General features: G+C 35.0%; 2 protein-coding genes across 2 annotated transcripts; both read right to left on the bottom strand.

Moving 5' to 3' along the window:
• LOC104883961 (40S ribosomal protein S4-1) lies at nucleotides 1–2,517 on the bottom strand. The gene is made up of 5 exons (XM_048634895.2): nucleotides 2,372–2,517; nucleotides 1,315–1,392; nucleotides 1,054–1,234; nucleotides 692–789; nucleotides 1–603 (listed from the first exon to the last, which is right to left on the bottom strand). The coding sequence occupies exons 1-5, from the start codon at nucleotides 2,372–2,374 to the stop codon at nucleotides 175–177; spliced, it is 789 nt and encodes a 262-aa protein (XP_048490852.1). The 5' UTR covers nucleotides 2,375–2,517; the 3' UTR covers nucleotides 1–174.
• Nucleotides 2,518–8,744: 6,227 nt separating this feature from the next.
• On the bottom strand, nucleotides 8,745–13,523 carry LOC104883960 (endochitinase). Its single transcript, XM_010668540.4, has 3 exons — nucleotides 12,728–13,523; nucleotides 10,031–10,187; nucleotides 8,745–9,397 (listed from the first exon to the last, which is right to left on the bottom strand). The coding sequence occupies exons 1-3, from the start codon at nucleotides 13,467–13,469 to the stop codon at nucleotides 8,977–8,979; spliced, it is 1,320 nt and encodes a 439-aa protein (XP_010666842.2). The 5' UTR covers nucleotides 13,470–13,523; the 3' UTR covers nucleotides 8,745–8,976.
• Nucleotides 13,524–14,797: the final 1,274 nt, after the last annotated feature.

The following is a 14,797-nucleotide window of genomic DNA, read 5'->3' on the forward strand; positions in this document are numbered from 1 at the left end:
TTCATCAGAAGCAGCTTAGAATGGTTGCATAACAAAACCCTGAGCTGTTCAGTAGCAACTCTATTCTATGTTTACTTAGATAAGCTATTAAATAAAAAAGGGTTTCCTCAAACAGCAAAAAAACTCAAGTGTCCCAAAGGACAAAAACTGGATCCTGTCATTTGCATATTGTGATCAAGCAGTTGCAGTCTTCTCCGCTCGCTTACGTGCCTCCTCGATGATGGTAAGCTTGATACCCTTCCCCTTGGGGAGAGACACCCAAGGTTTTGTACCTTTACCAATGATAAAGACGTTTCCCATACGAGTAGCAAACTCGTGACCTTGTGAATCTTGAATGTGGATTGTCTCAAAGCTTCCCTTATGTTTTTCCCTGTTCTTAATGACTCCAACACGGCCTCTGTTTCTTCCTCCAGTGACCATAACAACATTTCCAACATCAAACTTGATGAAGTCAACAATCTTGTTCTCCTCCAAGTCAAGCTTAATAGTATCATTAGCCCTGATGAGGGGGTCAGGGTAACGGATGGTCCTCCCATCATAAGTATTAAGGTATGGAATTCCTTTAGTGCCAAACTGCACATTCCTTACCTTGCAAAGCTTGAACTGCCAAAACAGAATTTCTGTATTAGAATAGTACTAGTGAGAACAGTCAAAAATCATGTAATATCTGTCAAGTCTCACAAAAACCAACCTTGGCTTCCTCATCCCTGATTGAGTGCAGCCTGAAACGACCCTTGGCATCGTACAGGAGACGAAAGTTCTCATTTGTTTTGGGAATCGATATGACATCTGGAATGAAGGAACAATTTGTAAATTACAAACCCCAAGAAGCCACAAAGGTCACCCTAAAACTAAAGAAATAGGAAGATACCCAACAACCACCAAAGGGATTAGAAAGGTACTCAACAACCAAACATTGAAATAAAGCCATCAGCAATTGAACCAGACTGATGTAATGACCACAAATTCATCCCATGACAAAATACAAGCATCAAAACTTAAGAGCAAAACAAGATGGACCCAGAAAGCATTAAACAGAGTAAAGTTGCATACCCATGAAACCAGCAGGATAGGTCTTGTCAGTCCTTACCTTCCCATCAACCAGAACATGGCGTTGCATCAATATAGCAATAACTTCACGGTAAACCAAAGCATATTTCAACCTGTTACGCAAAATTAGGATAAGGGGTAAACACTCCCTAGCCTTGTGAGGCCCAGAGGATGGCTTGGGGGCCTACACAGTAGCAAACACAGCCAGTAAGCAAACATGTAAAAGATGAATCAAAATGCAAGTGATGACAACATTTTACTTACAAAAGCTCCACCAAGTTTTTCAAGCATCCAATGCTTGGGGGCATTGAGCCTCTTCATATGCTTCTTCAAACCTCTCGCCTGAAACAAATAGTAAAATCAATATTTAGCAGCTGCCCACTCTAACAATGCTTTCTGTAGAAGTTGTAAGGATAGCTTTTAAAGCACGGATTCCTTTAGAACCTGTAATTCCCACCCACCCCTCATTATCGTAAAGTTTCACCGAACTAAGAAAACACACAAACACCTCAAACCTGAAATTTATCCAATTATAACACCCCACCCACTTCCATGCTACATAAAGAACACAATACTTAGCTAAAAAACTATTCGCATCTCTCCTTTACCATTTTTCCCTTCAACGTCTCGTTGCTCGTGCATACGATTCAGGTCTACCGGCTACTACATGACACGGGACATCTTTCTAAGACTTCAGTCCGATTCAAAATAGAGTAATTTTCTATTGTATTGTAGGGAATGCTTTTGGATAAAACTGTCTACACACTCTTATAAGAGATAATTTAAATAAACAAAAAACTGCGAATTAGACAAAACAAGATGAGCTCTAGCATTAATTCTAATTAACCGAATGTATGAAAAAAAAAAAAGAATCAAAATCTAACATGAACAGAAAACTCAATTAAAAAACACAATTTCATACATCTCATTAAAAAAAATACTACGAATGAAAATCAAAAACAACGATGAAAGCAGTGAATCAAACAAGTTTGAAAAAAGAAACAAGATGAGTTCTACCATTAATTCTAATTAACAGAATGTATGAAAAAACAAATCAAAATCTAACATGAACAGAAAACTCAATAAAAAAACACAAATTTATACATATCAAAGAAACTGCTACGAATGACAACAAAGAACAACGATGAAACCAGTGAATCAATCAAGCAACGTAGATAACGAAATGCGAGCAAAATTAGGTCAGATGAAACTGCGATTCGATCACTTATACAATCGAAAAAAGCAAACAAAAAATAGAAACAAGAAAAATAACAGAAATTTTTCAGCATAAGAGGAGATAGAGAGCAAGAGAGAGACGAACCATGTTGAAATTGGAGTGTGAATATGCAGTTGTGGCCGCCGGTTCTCCGCTATATGTAACACCTTCGCTCACTGTGTTTTTGTGACTTTATGGCATTATGCCTCTACAAGACTACAATAGCTTCCCCTAAAAAAAAAAAAAAAAAAAAAAAAAAAAGACTACTATAGCTTAAGATAGAAATGATTTTTGTTTAGAAATTATCCATTATGTTAATAGTCTACTGATGAACAAAAAAAAAACATGACATTCATCTCTCTCTTATCAATTTTCTCTCTCATCTCACAAAAAATTAGTTATGTTTTATGACTCATTTTGACAAATGCGGTATCAGAAACAGATTTGACCGCTGGTCAACTTGATTCTGACCGACTTGACCTGTGAGGGTCAGTCTCTAGACCTGATTGAAACCTGACCTGGGATTACCATACCTGACTGGCACCTGATAAGATTATATGCTGACCTAACCAGACAGACCTGCATTCAAACTAGAACCCGATCGTACTCAACCAGATATTACTAAAATTCAATTATTTTTTTATATCTATAACATCATTCAAATATATAAATTTATAAATTTTCTTACACTTAATAATTAATTAAATATAAAAATAAATTATATTTAATTTAAGAGTTAAACTTTAAATACCATGTACTTGTTTATATTTTCTATAATTACCTAATGTCCCTATTTTCAAATAATATTAAAAAATATCTTATTAAACCCTATACTCCAAATTTATTATTCCATTTTAATATTCTACTAAATTTTCCTCATTTTTCTACCAAATATTCTACCAAATTATCCCATTTTAATATTCTATCAAATAATATCTCAAATTCTCGTAACACTACACTAAACAACAACATATGAACTCATAAAAAATCTGCAATTATAATAAATTATACAAAAATTTAGGATTTAGTGAAATTACATAAAAATCACACAAAAAGAATAAATGTGGAATTATATAAAATTACACAAAAGTCAATAAATCTGGGGACGAAATTGAACGATATTACACAAAAACAAAATCAATCAACACAAAAATTAACAAATTAAACTAAAAAATGGAAAAAAAAAATCTTGAACGAAAACTAGATCTGGACAGAATCAAGGGACGACGTTTGAAAAGAAAACCAAATTGCTATTGGCGGTGGTGACGAGGTGACGAAGAAAATGGTTGAGTCTTTGACGAAGATCGTAACACCCCGATAATTCTCTCTTTTTAGAAAATACTTTTATAATATAAAACTTAGAGAATTACCAAAGCATTATCGCTCGTGTGATAACGTATCGGCTTATTCAGAATTTTGCAGCGGAAAACAATTAACTAAATTTTAACATTATTAAAACTCAATAAGCAAATAACAAATGTTTAGGACTTAAACAAACCAACTTAAACAAACCAACCAACTCAAATAAAACATGTTCCTACGAAAGCAGAAATTAAACTATGCTAGTTACACAAATCTCTCCACTCCAGATTCCCAATGATGCACATTTGTGAACATGTAATGTCAATGTTATACTCTACTCACCATAATGATCATCACAGGATCAATAAGGCAAAGCCATGATCACACACACAAATAACGCACGTAATCAGCAAACAGAATCATCTATTTCTAAAGTGTATATTTTTTCGATTGAGTAATGATATGATTCAATGATTAAGCTTCAGATGACTTTCGTAGTAGTTGTTTTTAAAAAATTTGGCAACATGTAAGAGTACTAGATAGTTGGTGGTTTTGTTATCTTGAACTACGGAAATATATTAAGCGAAAATAACTTTGGCATAAAAAAGTGGAGTGACACGACGATTCATTAACATAATCTTGACCATATGATCAAGGGCTATGTATTTTTTTTTTTGAAAGAGAAATTTCATTAATTGAAGGCCAAACGGCATCTACAATAGATATTAAAGAAAAACAAGATACAATTAAACAAGGTTAAATCAAATTCGTCTTCGAAGAAACTATAATGAACCAGATCGAGCAATACAGCGCAGCCCCATCAAGGGCTATGTATAATAAGTAAAGTTACTTGCATTCTCTAGACAAGCTTAAGAAATCGACTTTAGATATTTTGCATTATTGAAATGTAATACAAAAAATAATTAGGGGCTCTATTAAAACAATCATGGACATTATTCAAAAAATTAGTTTTTCTATGAAATCAGGTTTGAGCTCAAATTTGAGTTTCATCTTATCATAAATTAACCTTTGGATTATCATTTGTAAATTGTAAACCTAAAGTTGCATCGTACTTACATTTTAACTAGATAATACAAGAGATATATTCATTTGATTTTTAACTATTTGCGCATTTTGATTAGTTTTTCTATTTAACAATATTATTGTTTTCGCTTGAGACGTTATTGCCATATCTCTTAGCCAAATTTAAAACTATTTGTCGTTTTCTTTTTATAGAGTATGTTTTACACCTAAATAATTAGTTGTAATTAATAAATACTCCATGCGTCCCACAAATGTTGCTACATTTTGCCATTTAGCTGTGTCCCCATGTAGTTACTACATTTGCAAAATATACTACAAATGGTAAAAAGGACCCACTCCTAAACCATCTACCCATAAAATAATAAGCCCAACTAAAATCAAACATCCCCACTTAACCTCATTTACTACCCACCTCCCCCATTTAACCCTCCCCAACCGCTCCTATAATACTCCCTCCAAAACCCTAATTACCCTTTCACCGTCATTTCTCTCTCTCTGCTTTTGACTCTCAGTTTCCTTCTGACTCTCACTTTCCTCTCTCTGCTTCTTCCTCAAACCCTCAGATCTAGGGTTTGTTTGTTCAAATTTCTCAAAAAAACGTAGATTAATAATCTACGCCTTCCTGCGATTATTCTGAAACCAAAATTTCTTTTTTTTAAGTGAGTTTAGATTTTGAGTCCCCTATATTCTTCGGTTTTTCATGGACGAGTTAACTCTAAACTCGAAGAAACGTCTCTTTTCTTTGCTTGATGAGTTTGATGCCGAGGCAGAAAAGTCTAGGGTTTCAAAAAAGGTGCTCGATTTTGGGAATTTTTGTTGGTCTTGCGGTTCTCCTTTAAAGAAACCACCAGATCTTGAGTTTGGTGGTCTAAAAATGCAAAAAACAAATTGGAAAAAATGAAGATCCCCCACCAGAAGGCTTCGATTCATGGCGATCTTACCTTCGGTGGTATAAAAACCATCAAGAAATGGTTTTTGAACGTCCCCTAAGTGATTTTGCGGGAGATGATCCACTCCTTAACTTTATTCTCTATTTTAAATTTTTTAAAAGTTATTTTTGAATGAAATACATGTGGGATTGGTTTAGAAGCATGATTTTGTTTGCGTTTTAGGTTGCATGTTTAGGATTATGATTTCAGTTTAATTTTTTTGGTTGATAAAAGGAGATCTTGCTTGATTTTCGTTCTTTTTGGATGATTTTCGTTGATTATACTAGATTTAAGCAAATTTCTCTGGATTTTGTTGATTTAAGTTGACTGATGCTCTATTTTGTTGATTAAAGCTTGATTAGGCTTGATTTAAGTTAGCTGATGCTTGATTTTGTTGCTTTAGGGTTCAGATCTTGGTTCATGTAACCTGATTTTGTTTGCATTTTAGGTTGCATGTTTTAAGGTTATGATTTGAGTTTAATTTATTTGGTTGATTTAAGGAGATTTAACTGGATTTTCGTTATGTTTGGATGTTTTAAGTTGATTATACTAGATTTATGCAAATTTCTCTTGATTTTCTTGATATAAGTTGACCGAGGCTTGATTTGGTTGATTTAAGTTGATTAAGGCTTGATTTTGTTTAATTGAGGCTTGATTTTGTTTGATTGAGGCTTGATTTTGTTGTTTTAAGTTGATTGAGGCTTGATTATGTTGTTTTAAGTTACCGAGGCTTGATTTTGTTGTTTTAAGTTGACTAAGGCTTGATTTTATTTTTTTAAGTTGAGTAAGGCTTGATTTTGTTTGACTGAGGCTTGATTATGTTGTTTTAAGTTAACTGAGGCTTGATTATGTTGTTTGAGTTGACCGAGGCTTGATTTTGTTGATATAAGTTGACTAAGGTTTGATTATGTTGTTTTAAGTTGACTGAGGCTTGATTATGTTGTTTTAAGTTGATTGAGGCTCGATTTTGTTGTTTTAAGTTGACCGAGGCTTTATTTTGTTGATTTAAGTTGACTGAGGCTTGACTTTGTTTGACTAAGGCTTGATTATGTTGTTTTAAGTTGACTGAGGCTTGAGTTTGCTGATTTAAGTTGACTAAGGTTTGATTATGTTGTTTTAAGTTGACTGAGGCTTGATTATGTTGTTTAAAGTTGACTGAAGCTCGATTTTGTTGTTTTAAGTTGACCGAGGCTTGATTTTGTTGATTTAAGTTGACCGAGGCTTGATAGGTGAGACTTAGGGTTCGTATATTGGTTCATGTAACCTGATTTCATGTTCTTTACAAAGTTGATACTCATGTTATTTTAGTTAATTTGGCTGATTTTACTTCAATTTGCCTCTTTTTGGCTCTCTTTGCCTATGTTTGCCTTTTTTTTTTGGCTATGTTTGCATCTGTTTGCCTCTCTTTGCCTGTATTGGGTAGTTGGTTTTATGCTTCCTTGGCTCTGTTTGCCTCTTTTTGCCTCTGTTTACCTCTATTTGCCTGTGTTAGGTAGTTGGTTTTATGCATCCTTGCCTCTGTTAGCCTCTTTTTGCCTCTGTTAGCCTCTTTTTGCCTCTGTTTGCCTCTATGCTTCCTTGCCTCTTTTGCATCTGTTTGCCTCTTTTTGCCTCTGTTTGTGTGTGTGTTGGTGTGATCCTCAAGGATGATATGGGATAAAACATCAACAAATAAAACTACCTAAAAGAAAGATGCATCTTGTTAGTATAATTAGTTTGTTGAACCCCTTTTAAAACAATCATGAAGGGACTATAACTTAAAGTATACAACAAGCAATGGGCTCATTTAATACTGTAATGGCTATAGATGTTGTAAAGATGGAACTTGTGTGCTTACTTGGTGAGGTCAGTGTAGAAACATAATGTTGTTTCTCCACTTAATTACCCGATGATGAGATACATACCTTGCATAATTGATCCTATTAAAAATCATTTATTTATGTAGATCTTGATATTGTCCACTCTTTCCTATGTCTTGTATATTCTAACATGTTCATACCCGCATGAGGTTTTGCATATTTTCATATATTTAATCTTTATTTCGTTGTTTTGGTAATTTATTTATTGCTTTTGATCACCATGTATGTTTATTCCAAGAAAAGACATAAACAATGCTCAAACGACAAAATTAAATAATATGTACAACATATTTATAATAATCTCAGTAATTTGATTGTTAATAAAGTGATCACCATTATTAGATCTCTATGTTAAAAGAACCAACTCGTCCAATATTATTCAAAAATATACGGAATATGAGTATTTCATAATTATGGTGTTTCTCCTACTTCTAGTACTTTTCTTAATTTTGAATTTCAACAGTTTAGACCTTAGTTTAACCAAAAATTTGAATTTTCTTTGACTTCACGTACTTTTAGTGACTCTATACCTTGGTGAGACCTTTGATCATTGTGGTTCAAACCTTGCTTACCACTTGACTAGTTTATGTGGATAGTTAGGACTTTTATTTGATTTTAGGGGAATTAGCAACGACCTATTTTTCCCCTTTTTCATCTTTACATATCAACACAAGTTCAAGCACGCTTAGCTTTCAATTAACTTATAAAATGAGCCTTTTGAAATAAAGATGTAGTTTGTTACTTGTTAGTATAAGTAGTCTGCTAAACCCCTTTTAAAGCAATCATGAGGGAACTACAACTAAAAGTATACAACCAATAGTCTCATTATAATACTGTAACGACTGGAGATGATGTAAAGATGAAACTTGTGTGCTTAAATCAAATAACATGTACAACATATTATTATCTTAGTTTTGTGATTATTAACAAAGTGATTACCATTATTAGAACTTTTGCTAAAATAACCAACACATCCAATGATGTGTCCAAGATTGGGATATGAGTTTATCATATGAATTTCATTATTGGCCCGTTTTTTCCCACTTGGTGGTGTAGTGGGCTTGGGCCGACCGGCGAGACTGGTATAAGACGGTAGACATAAGACCTTTTGACCATAATGTAAATGTAATCTTATTGTCTTTTTTAGGTGTAACAATAGCACTGACTAAACAACACTAGTAGTCTCTTATAATATAGAGTACGTTCATTCCTCATTTCTATTTTCCATACTCTTCTTGAACACCATATTAAAGACTAACTTCAACTGCATGTTCAATGGTCCTACAGTAATCCTTATGATTGTAAACGCCTGAATATGAAAAATTAATATCAATAAGGTGACGATAATGCAAATACAACACAAACTTTTATTCATTACCATACAATACGAACATACAACAATTTCACTAGAACAGATCCAGATTTGGTGCAAGTAAACCTTGCTTATTACTTATTGCTGGTTCTGTTTGCATATTTTCAGACACCACATATTTTTGAACATACCAACTTACTCAATATCATACACGCATGAAGACAATAATGTATGGACTTAGAGACTACATGCATGCGTATAATTTTAGCTCGACGACCATGATTCTCTAGCTCCCTGAAGTTTTTTAAGACCCCAATCAAAGGGAGTTTGACGGTAGCAATCAAGGTTATCTCCATAGCTAACATCTAGAAGATCACAGTATCTCTTGTAAAACTGAATTCGATTTTCCCCTCTATTATCTGGTCCATGAGTGCCGCATTCTAAAGCACCATTAAAAATATTTGTGATTAAACCATATCCAGGCAATCTGTTGCGAGCTATGTCTGCAGGAGTTGGTGTCCATTGCCCAGTTATGACTTCATGGGAAGAAGGCTTGTTTCCTTCAGGAGTCATCCAAAACCAAATTGCAGTTTCGAAAGAAATAACTGGGTCATGTGCTACTATGTCTGGGTTGAATAGGAGGTCCAAACCTAGTGCTTCACCTGCTTTCCCATAGTTGAAATTCCTGCAAATTATTTATCATTACCAAAAATTTTAAATTAGCTAAAATACCTAAGATAATTTTGCTAGCTATATGTATCAAGTTAAAACTTAAGTGAAGGAAAGGAAGGAAAAAGAGAAGAAATGGAAAGGTATAAAATAAGTACACTATAAAAATATGTAATTAGAAAGCGTAGTAAAAAATTTTAAGACGTCGAATAGCAAAATTCTTGAAAATGACTTTTCTATGAACAATAAAAATTTGGACATGCGATGCAAGTAATAGGAGTAAGCTAATATAATAATACTCCCTCCGTCCCAAAATATAGTTCCCATTTTTATTTTGGGTGTCTCAAAATATAGTTCCCATTTTCATATTTAGTTCCACATTTTTCCGTAATTTGTCTAGAAAAACCGTGTCCCATCATTCATTTGCTTCTTGAATTTTGTTTTTTCCTTTATTTATTCAACCAAAATGTTACAATTAATGCTCTTTCACTAATTATTCTCCACTCTCTCTCCTAAAATCATCTTTTCCCATACAACATTTATTTAAATAAAAAAAAAATCTTTACCATCCCTCTTATATTCTACTTGCATAAATTACTGTGAAAAAAGGAAAATGAGAACTATATTTTGGAACGGAGGGAGTACTTACCAGGTAAGTTGGACTGGTCCACGACCATAGTAAAACCTCCCACGAATGCAAGGCCATTCTACAGAGGGTGCACAATATTGGCTGAGAGGGCCGGCTCCAATTTCTTCTATGAAACAATACCCCCATGTAAATGGTCCATGTTGTGCGGTCGGTTCTCCTATATTGTCAATTCAAAAATCCATTAGTATATATGTCCTCTCATTTTTCTTTTTAAATGACACCATTTTGTTTTGGACACTTTATCAACCGAAGGTATTTCACATTATTATGACAAATATTTGAGAGTTAACTTTGTTGAAAATAACAAATATTTGAGAGTTAAAGTTAAGAAGATGAGAAAAATAAAGGGGAATATTGTTATTTTTTGATGGGTCATAGTTACCAATGCAAATAAAGCAATGTAGTGTGTAAAATGAGACATTCATTTAAGAAAAATGTAACAAGTAGTAAAAAAAAGATGGAGGGAGACATCACGACTTAGCTTATAAGATACTTTGTAAATTACTATATATCAAGATTTGGTAAGTTTAACTTACAAAGTCAATCTAGAATAAAAGCTAAGGTAAGTCTTTCCTCTCAAAACAAACAAAACTCAAAAAATAATACTCCCTCCGTGTCATAATATAAGTCCCCTTTCTTTTTAAATTGTCCCAAAATATAAATCTTGTTTCTATTTTCAATTAATAATTATGTATGTCCAAAATATCCTCATGAAAATAATTTTATTATCAAAAAGTCCTTATAATTTCAGCTTTTAATGCATCATTATTAATGATAAAATGGAATCTTTTACCCCATTGAACTCTTCTATACATTAAACCATGCAACATTAATGTTCATTTTTTTTTTGTTAAAAAGAAAAAAACAATGTAGGTGTTTCTCAATAAAAATTAATCTTTTTATTCATATAAAACAAGATGCCACTTTACCTTAATTTCCGTGTAAACACAAAATCAAGACTTATATTATGAGACGGGGGGAGTATTGTAGTACTCCGTTTTTGTCTCTCATTTACTTTTTGCACATTTGCTGACGCACAACTTTATACAATTATATCTTTAATTAGCTAGGTAAAGTAAAAATTACAAAAAGTTAATAATATTTTTGAAATATGTAGAATTTTTAGAGGAGGAAAGAGAAACTTGAAGAGAATTAGAAAGACTACATTTTTTATATATTTTTCATGTACACATTATGAATAAACAAAACCATCTTTAAATAGGCATACAAAGCACTACTAACAACATGTCCACTATGTAGCCTACTACTACTTGCTATCCCACTAGCTAGACCATTATCTAGACCACTACTTGTTAACCCACTAACTAATTATTAGCAACTAATCATAACTATTAGGAAAACTTGACTAATTTTGGAGCATAATCCAACACACCCCTTTGCTTCAAAATTTGTAAGAGCCAACATTAAACATTATGTCACAATCTTGATTCTTGGTAATTCTTCCCACATGATGGACCTTCATTTTTTTATCTTCATGGAACACTTCTCTCCATTAACATGGAAGCACTTCTTTTCCTAATGTAATGCACTTCTCATTACCAACTTTAAATTTATTGATGCACTTCTCATCAACCTTCAATAAATGGAGCACTTCTTTCCATAAACTCTATTTGACGTAGTCTTGCAAATTTGACCACATCCACTACTACAACTTTGGAAATCGTCTCTGCGTTGAGTACGACTTCCACACACTCGTAAAGATTACTCGATCTTCAACTCAAACAATTTTTTATGCCCTTTTTTCCACAGGATTAAAATCCATTTTCATGGGCTAAAAGGGAGCCCAACAACACATCACACCCAACCATTACTTTCATGGTTAAACACAAAAAATTTCACTCAAACAAAAAATTGCTCACAAACAATGAAATCAAGCTGCATTGCTTGTTTCTTTTTACTCAATTTTGTTTTTAATACTCTCTTTCTTTCTCTATCTCTCTCTTTTTTTTCTTTTCTTTTTTTTGCTTCATCTCTTTCCCTTTCCCGGATCTAACCTGGAGCTCTGATACCATGTAGAATTTTTAGAGGAGGAAAGAGAAACTTGAAGAGAATTAGAAAGACTACATTTTTTATATATTTTTCATGTACACATTATGAATAAACAAAACCATCTTTAAATAGGCATACAAAGCACTACTAACAACATGTCCACTATGTAGCCTACTACTTACTTGCTATCCCACTAGCTAGACCATTATCTAGACCACTACTTGTTAACCCACTAACTAATTATTAGCAACTAATCATAACTATTAGGAAAACTTGACTAATTTTGGAGCATAATCCAACAAAATATATATATCGAAGTAAATAATACAACAAGATCTTATATAATTATATATTTCCTTATGCATAAAGAATAAAATATGGTCAAAAGTCAAAATAGTAGAAGTAAAAAAACTGGTAATAACAACCTATAATAACTAGGGTAGATACGTGAAAAAGAAAATAATTCATATCGTCTAAACTTAACGTTAAGATTATATAATTTATTGTGTCCAACATAAACTATAAAGATCATTAGATTGACAAAGAATAAACACTAGGAAGTAGGCACTAGCAAATAATAACGTACTACTTGTTCATCTATAAATATACGATATAGTATGAAAACATGCATGTTAGTAAAGTGAAGCAGTACGGAAGTAAAGAAGAATGAGAAGTAGAAGAATGAACCAGAGGTTTCATGAGAGGTCTGTCCAAAGAAAGCAGCAATTTCTCTCTTTCTAATTTCATCATTCCCAGTATTACCAAACTCAGGGAAGGTTTCAGCTGCAGTAATGAAAGCCTGGTAAGTGTAGAACCATCTACCAGGACAACGTGGCTGAATGCGGTTCAAGAGGAATTCATTAAACATTTCTTCAGAGATTATGTCAGTAAGATGAGTTGGTGGTGTAGGAGTTGGTGGCGTAGGTTCGGGCGGAGTTGGTGGTTCAGGGCTAGGAGGAGATGGTGGGCTTGGGGTAGGAGGACTAGGAGGTGGTGGTGGTGGTGGTCTAGGGGTAGGAGGACTAGGAGGTGGTGGTCTTGGTGTAGGAGGAGGTGGTGGTCTTGGTGTAGGAGGTGGTGGCGGTCTTGGGGTAGGAGGACGAGGAGGTGGTGGTCTTGGTGTAGGAGGTGGTGGTGGTCTCGGGGTAGGAGGACGAGGAGGTGGTGGTCTTGGTGTAGGTGGTGGTGGTCTCGGGGTAGGAGGACGAGGAGGTGGCGGTCTCGGGGTGGGAGGACGAGGAGGTGGCGGTCTCGGGGTGGGAGGACGAGGAGGTGTCGGACGTGATGGGCGGCCGACTGAGCAACCGGAAAGACAATTAGTATCGGTTGTGTTGCATTGCCGCCCACATTGTACACCTTCTCCTAGTAGGAGGACTAGAGCTAAACATATTAATCCTAGTAGAAAACTAGGAGAGGTTTTTATTTTCATCACCTCTTGTTTTTCCTTTCAAACTTGCGTTGTGTCATGTGTGACTGTGAGGAGAGTTTGTAGCCAATTTATAGAGGCTTTGGGTCTTTGGGATAAGGGAGAAATGACAAGCTTATTTAAGAGAGATATCTATCAAAATTTATGTATGTAACATAGTAAAAAGTGAAAAGAATCATTTTAACTAGGAAAATTTGTTTTAAAAAAACTTTTACGAGTTCACTTTTGCGAAAAAAATCTTATAAATTATTTTTTGTAAAAACAAATCAAGATCAAATTTTTTTTCGAAAACAAATCTAGTGTCGTTTCTGGCGTTGACCATAGAATTTCCGGCATTGACCACCTCTAGCCACCACTACCAACACTTGCGCCCAACCCCCACCCACCCCCACCAGCAACCCCAACCCCTGCCTACACCTTCTCAGGCGGTAGTCCCCCACCCCCCTTCACCCCTACTCTCTCTCCTCTCCCTTCTTCCCTAGCTCCCTCCCCCCTCTCCTCTCCTTTTGTCCACCCCCCCAACCACAGTCCACCCCACCCCCTCCGCAGCTTCCCCTCCGCAACCCACGATCACATGACCATAACAACATGATACCCCCACCATCACATGACCATAACACCATGAAACCCCCACCACCACCACGAAACACGGCCCACTATCCACTACCACCACAAATGAAACGGAAACTATCAAAAATCGAAGAACGAAAACCATTGTTTCTGGGTGGCGCAACGGTTGGGGGTTTTGAGTGGCGCAGCGGTGGGGTGCGTTCTGAGTGGCACAACGGTTGGGGGGGGGGGGGGTTGGACGAAGGGAGAGGAGAGAGAGGAGGCGTGAAGGAGGGAAGAATAGAGTGGAGATAGGGTAGGGGCGAAGGGGGGTGTGGGTGCCCCCCGAGGGGGTGGAGGGAGGGGTTGGGGATTGATGCATGGTAGTGGTGGTTAGGTTTCATCTTGCAAAAATAATTTTGATTTTGGTTTGTTTTCCCAAAAAAAATTTGATTTTTGTTTGTTTTCGCAAAAAATGCTTTATAAGGTTTTTTTTCACAAAAATGAACTCGTAAAAAAAAATTTTTTGCCAAATTTTCCTTTTAACTATGATTCTCTTGACAAAAACATTCTCAATTTAAATTTAATATTTAGTTTCAATAATTTTGAGGTATTTTGGAAAAAATGATCAGGTTAACTAATTACCGGTTAAATAAATTTAATATTTAGTTTCAATAAATTTTCTTGACCATGACAGACCCGCGGCCCACGTAGCGGACAACGGGTCGGGCCTCGAGCGGTCCCAAATCATGCCGGGCCGGCCCATACCCACCTCTAGGTGC

Source organism: Beta vulgaris, chromosome 8, assembly GCF_026745355.1.
Source record: "Beta vulgaris subsp. vulgaris cultivar EL10 chromosome 8, EL10.2, whole genome shotgun sequence".
Lineage (NCBI taxonomy): Eukaryota > Viridiplantae > Streptophyta > Magnoliopsida > Caryophyllales > Amaranthaceae > Beta > Beta vulgaris.

Bases quoted from the DNA above. Each gene is read 5' to 3' on its own strand.
- LOC104883961 (XM_048634895.2), bottom strand. The intron at 1,235-1,314 runs GTAAGTAAAATG...GCTACTGTGTAG, and splicing joins AAAAACTTGGTGGAGCTTTT to GCCCCCAAGCCATCCTCTGG. The intron at 604-691 runs GTTGGTTTTTGT...CTGTTTTGGCAG, and splicing joins TCAGGGATGAGGAAGCCAAG to TTCAAGCTTTGCAAGGTAAG.
- LOC104883960 (XM_010668540.4), bottom strand. From the start codon at position 13,469: ATGAAAATAAAAACCTCTCCTAGTTTTCTACTAGGATTAATATGTTTA. The intron at 10,188-12,727 runs GTTCATTCTTCT...TTGACAATATAG, and splicing joins GACCTCTCATGAAACCTCTG to GAGAACCGACCGCACAACAT. The intron at 9,398-10,030 runs GTAAGTACTCCC...AATAATTTGCAG, and splicing joins GGACCAGTCCAACTTACCTG to GAATTTCAACTATGGGAAAG.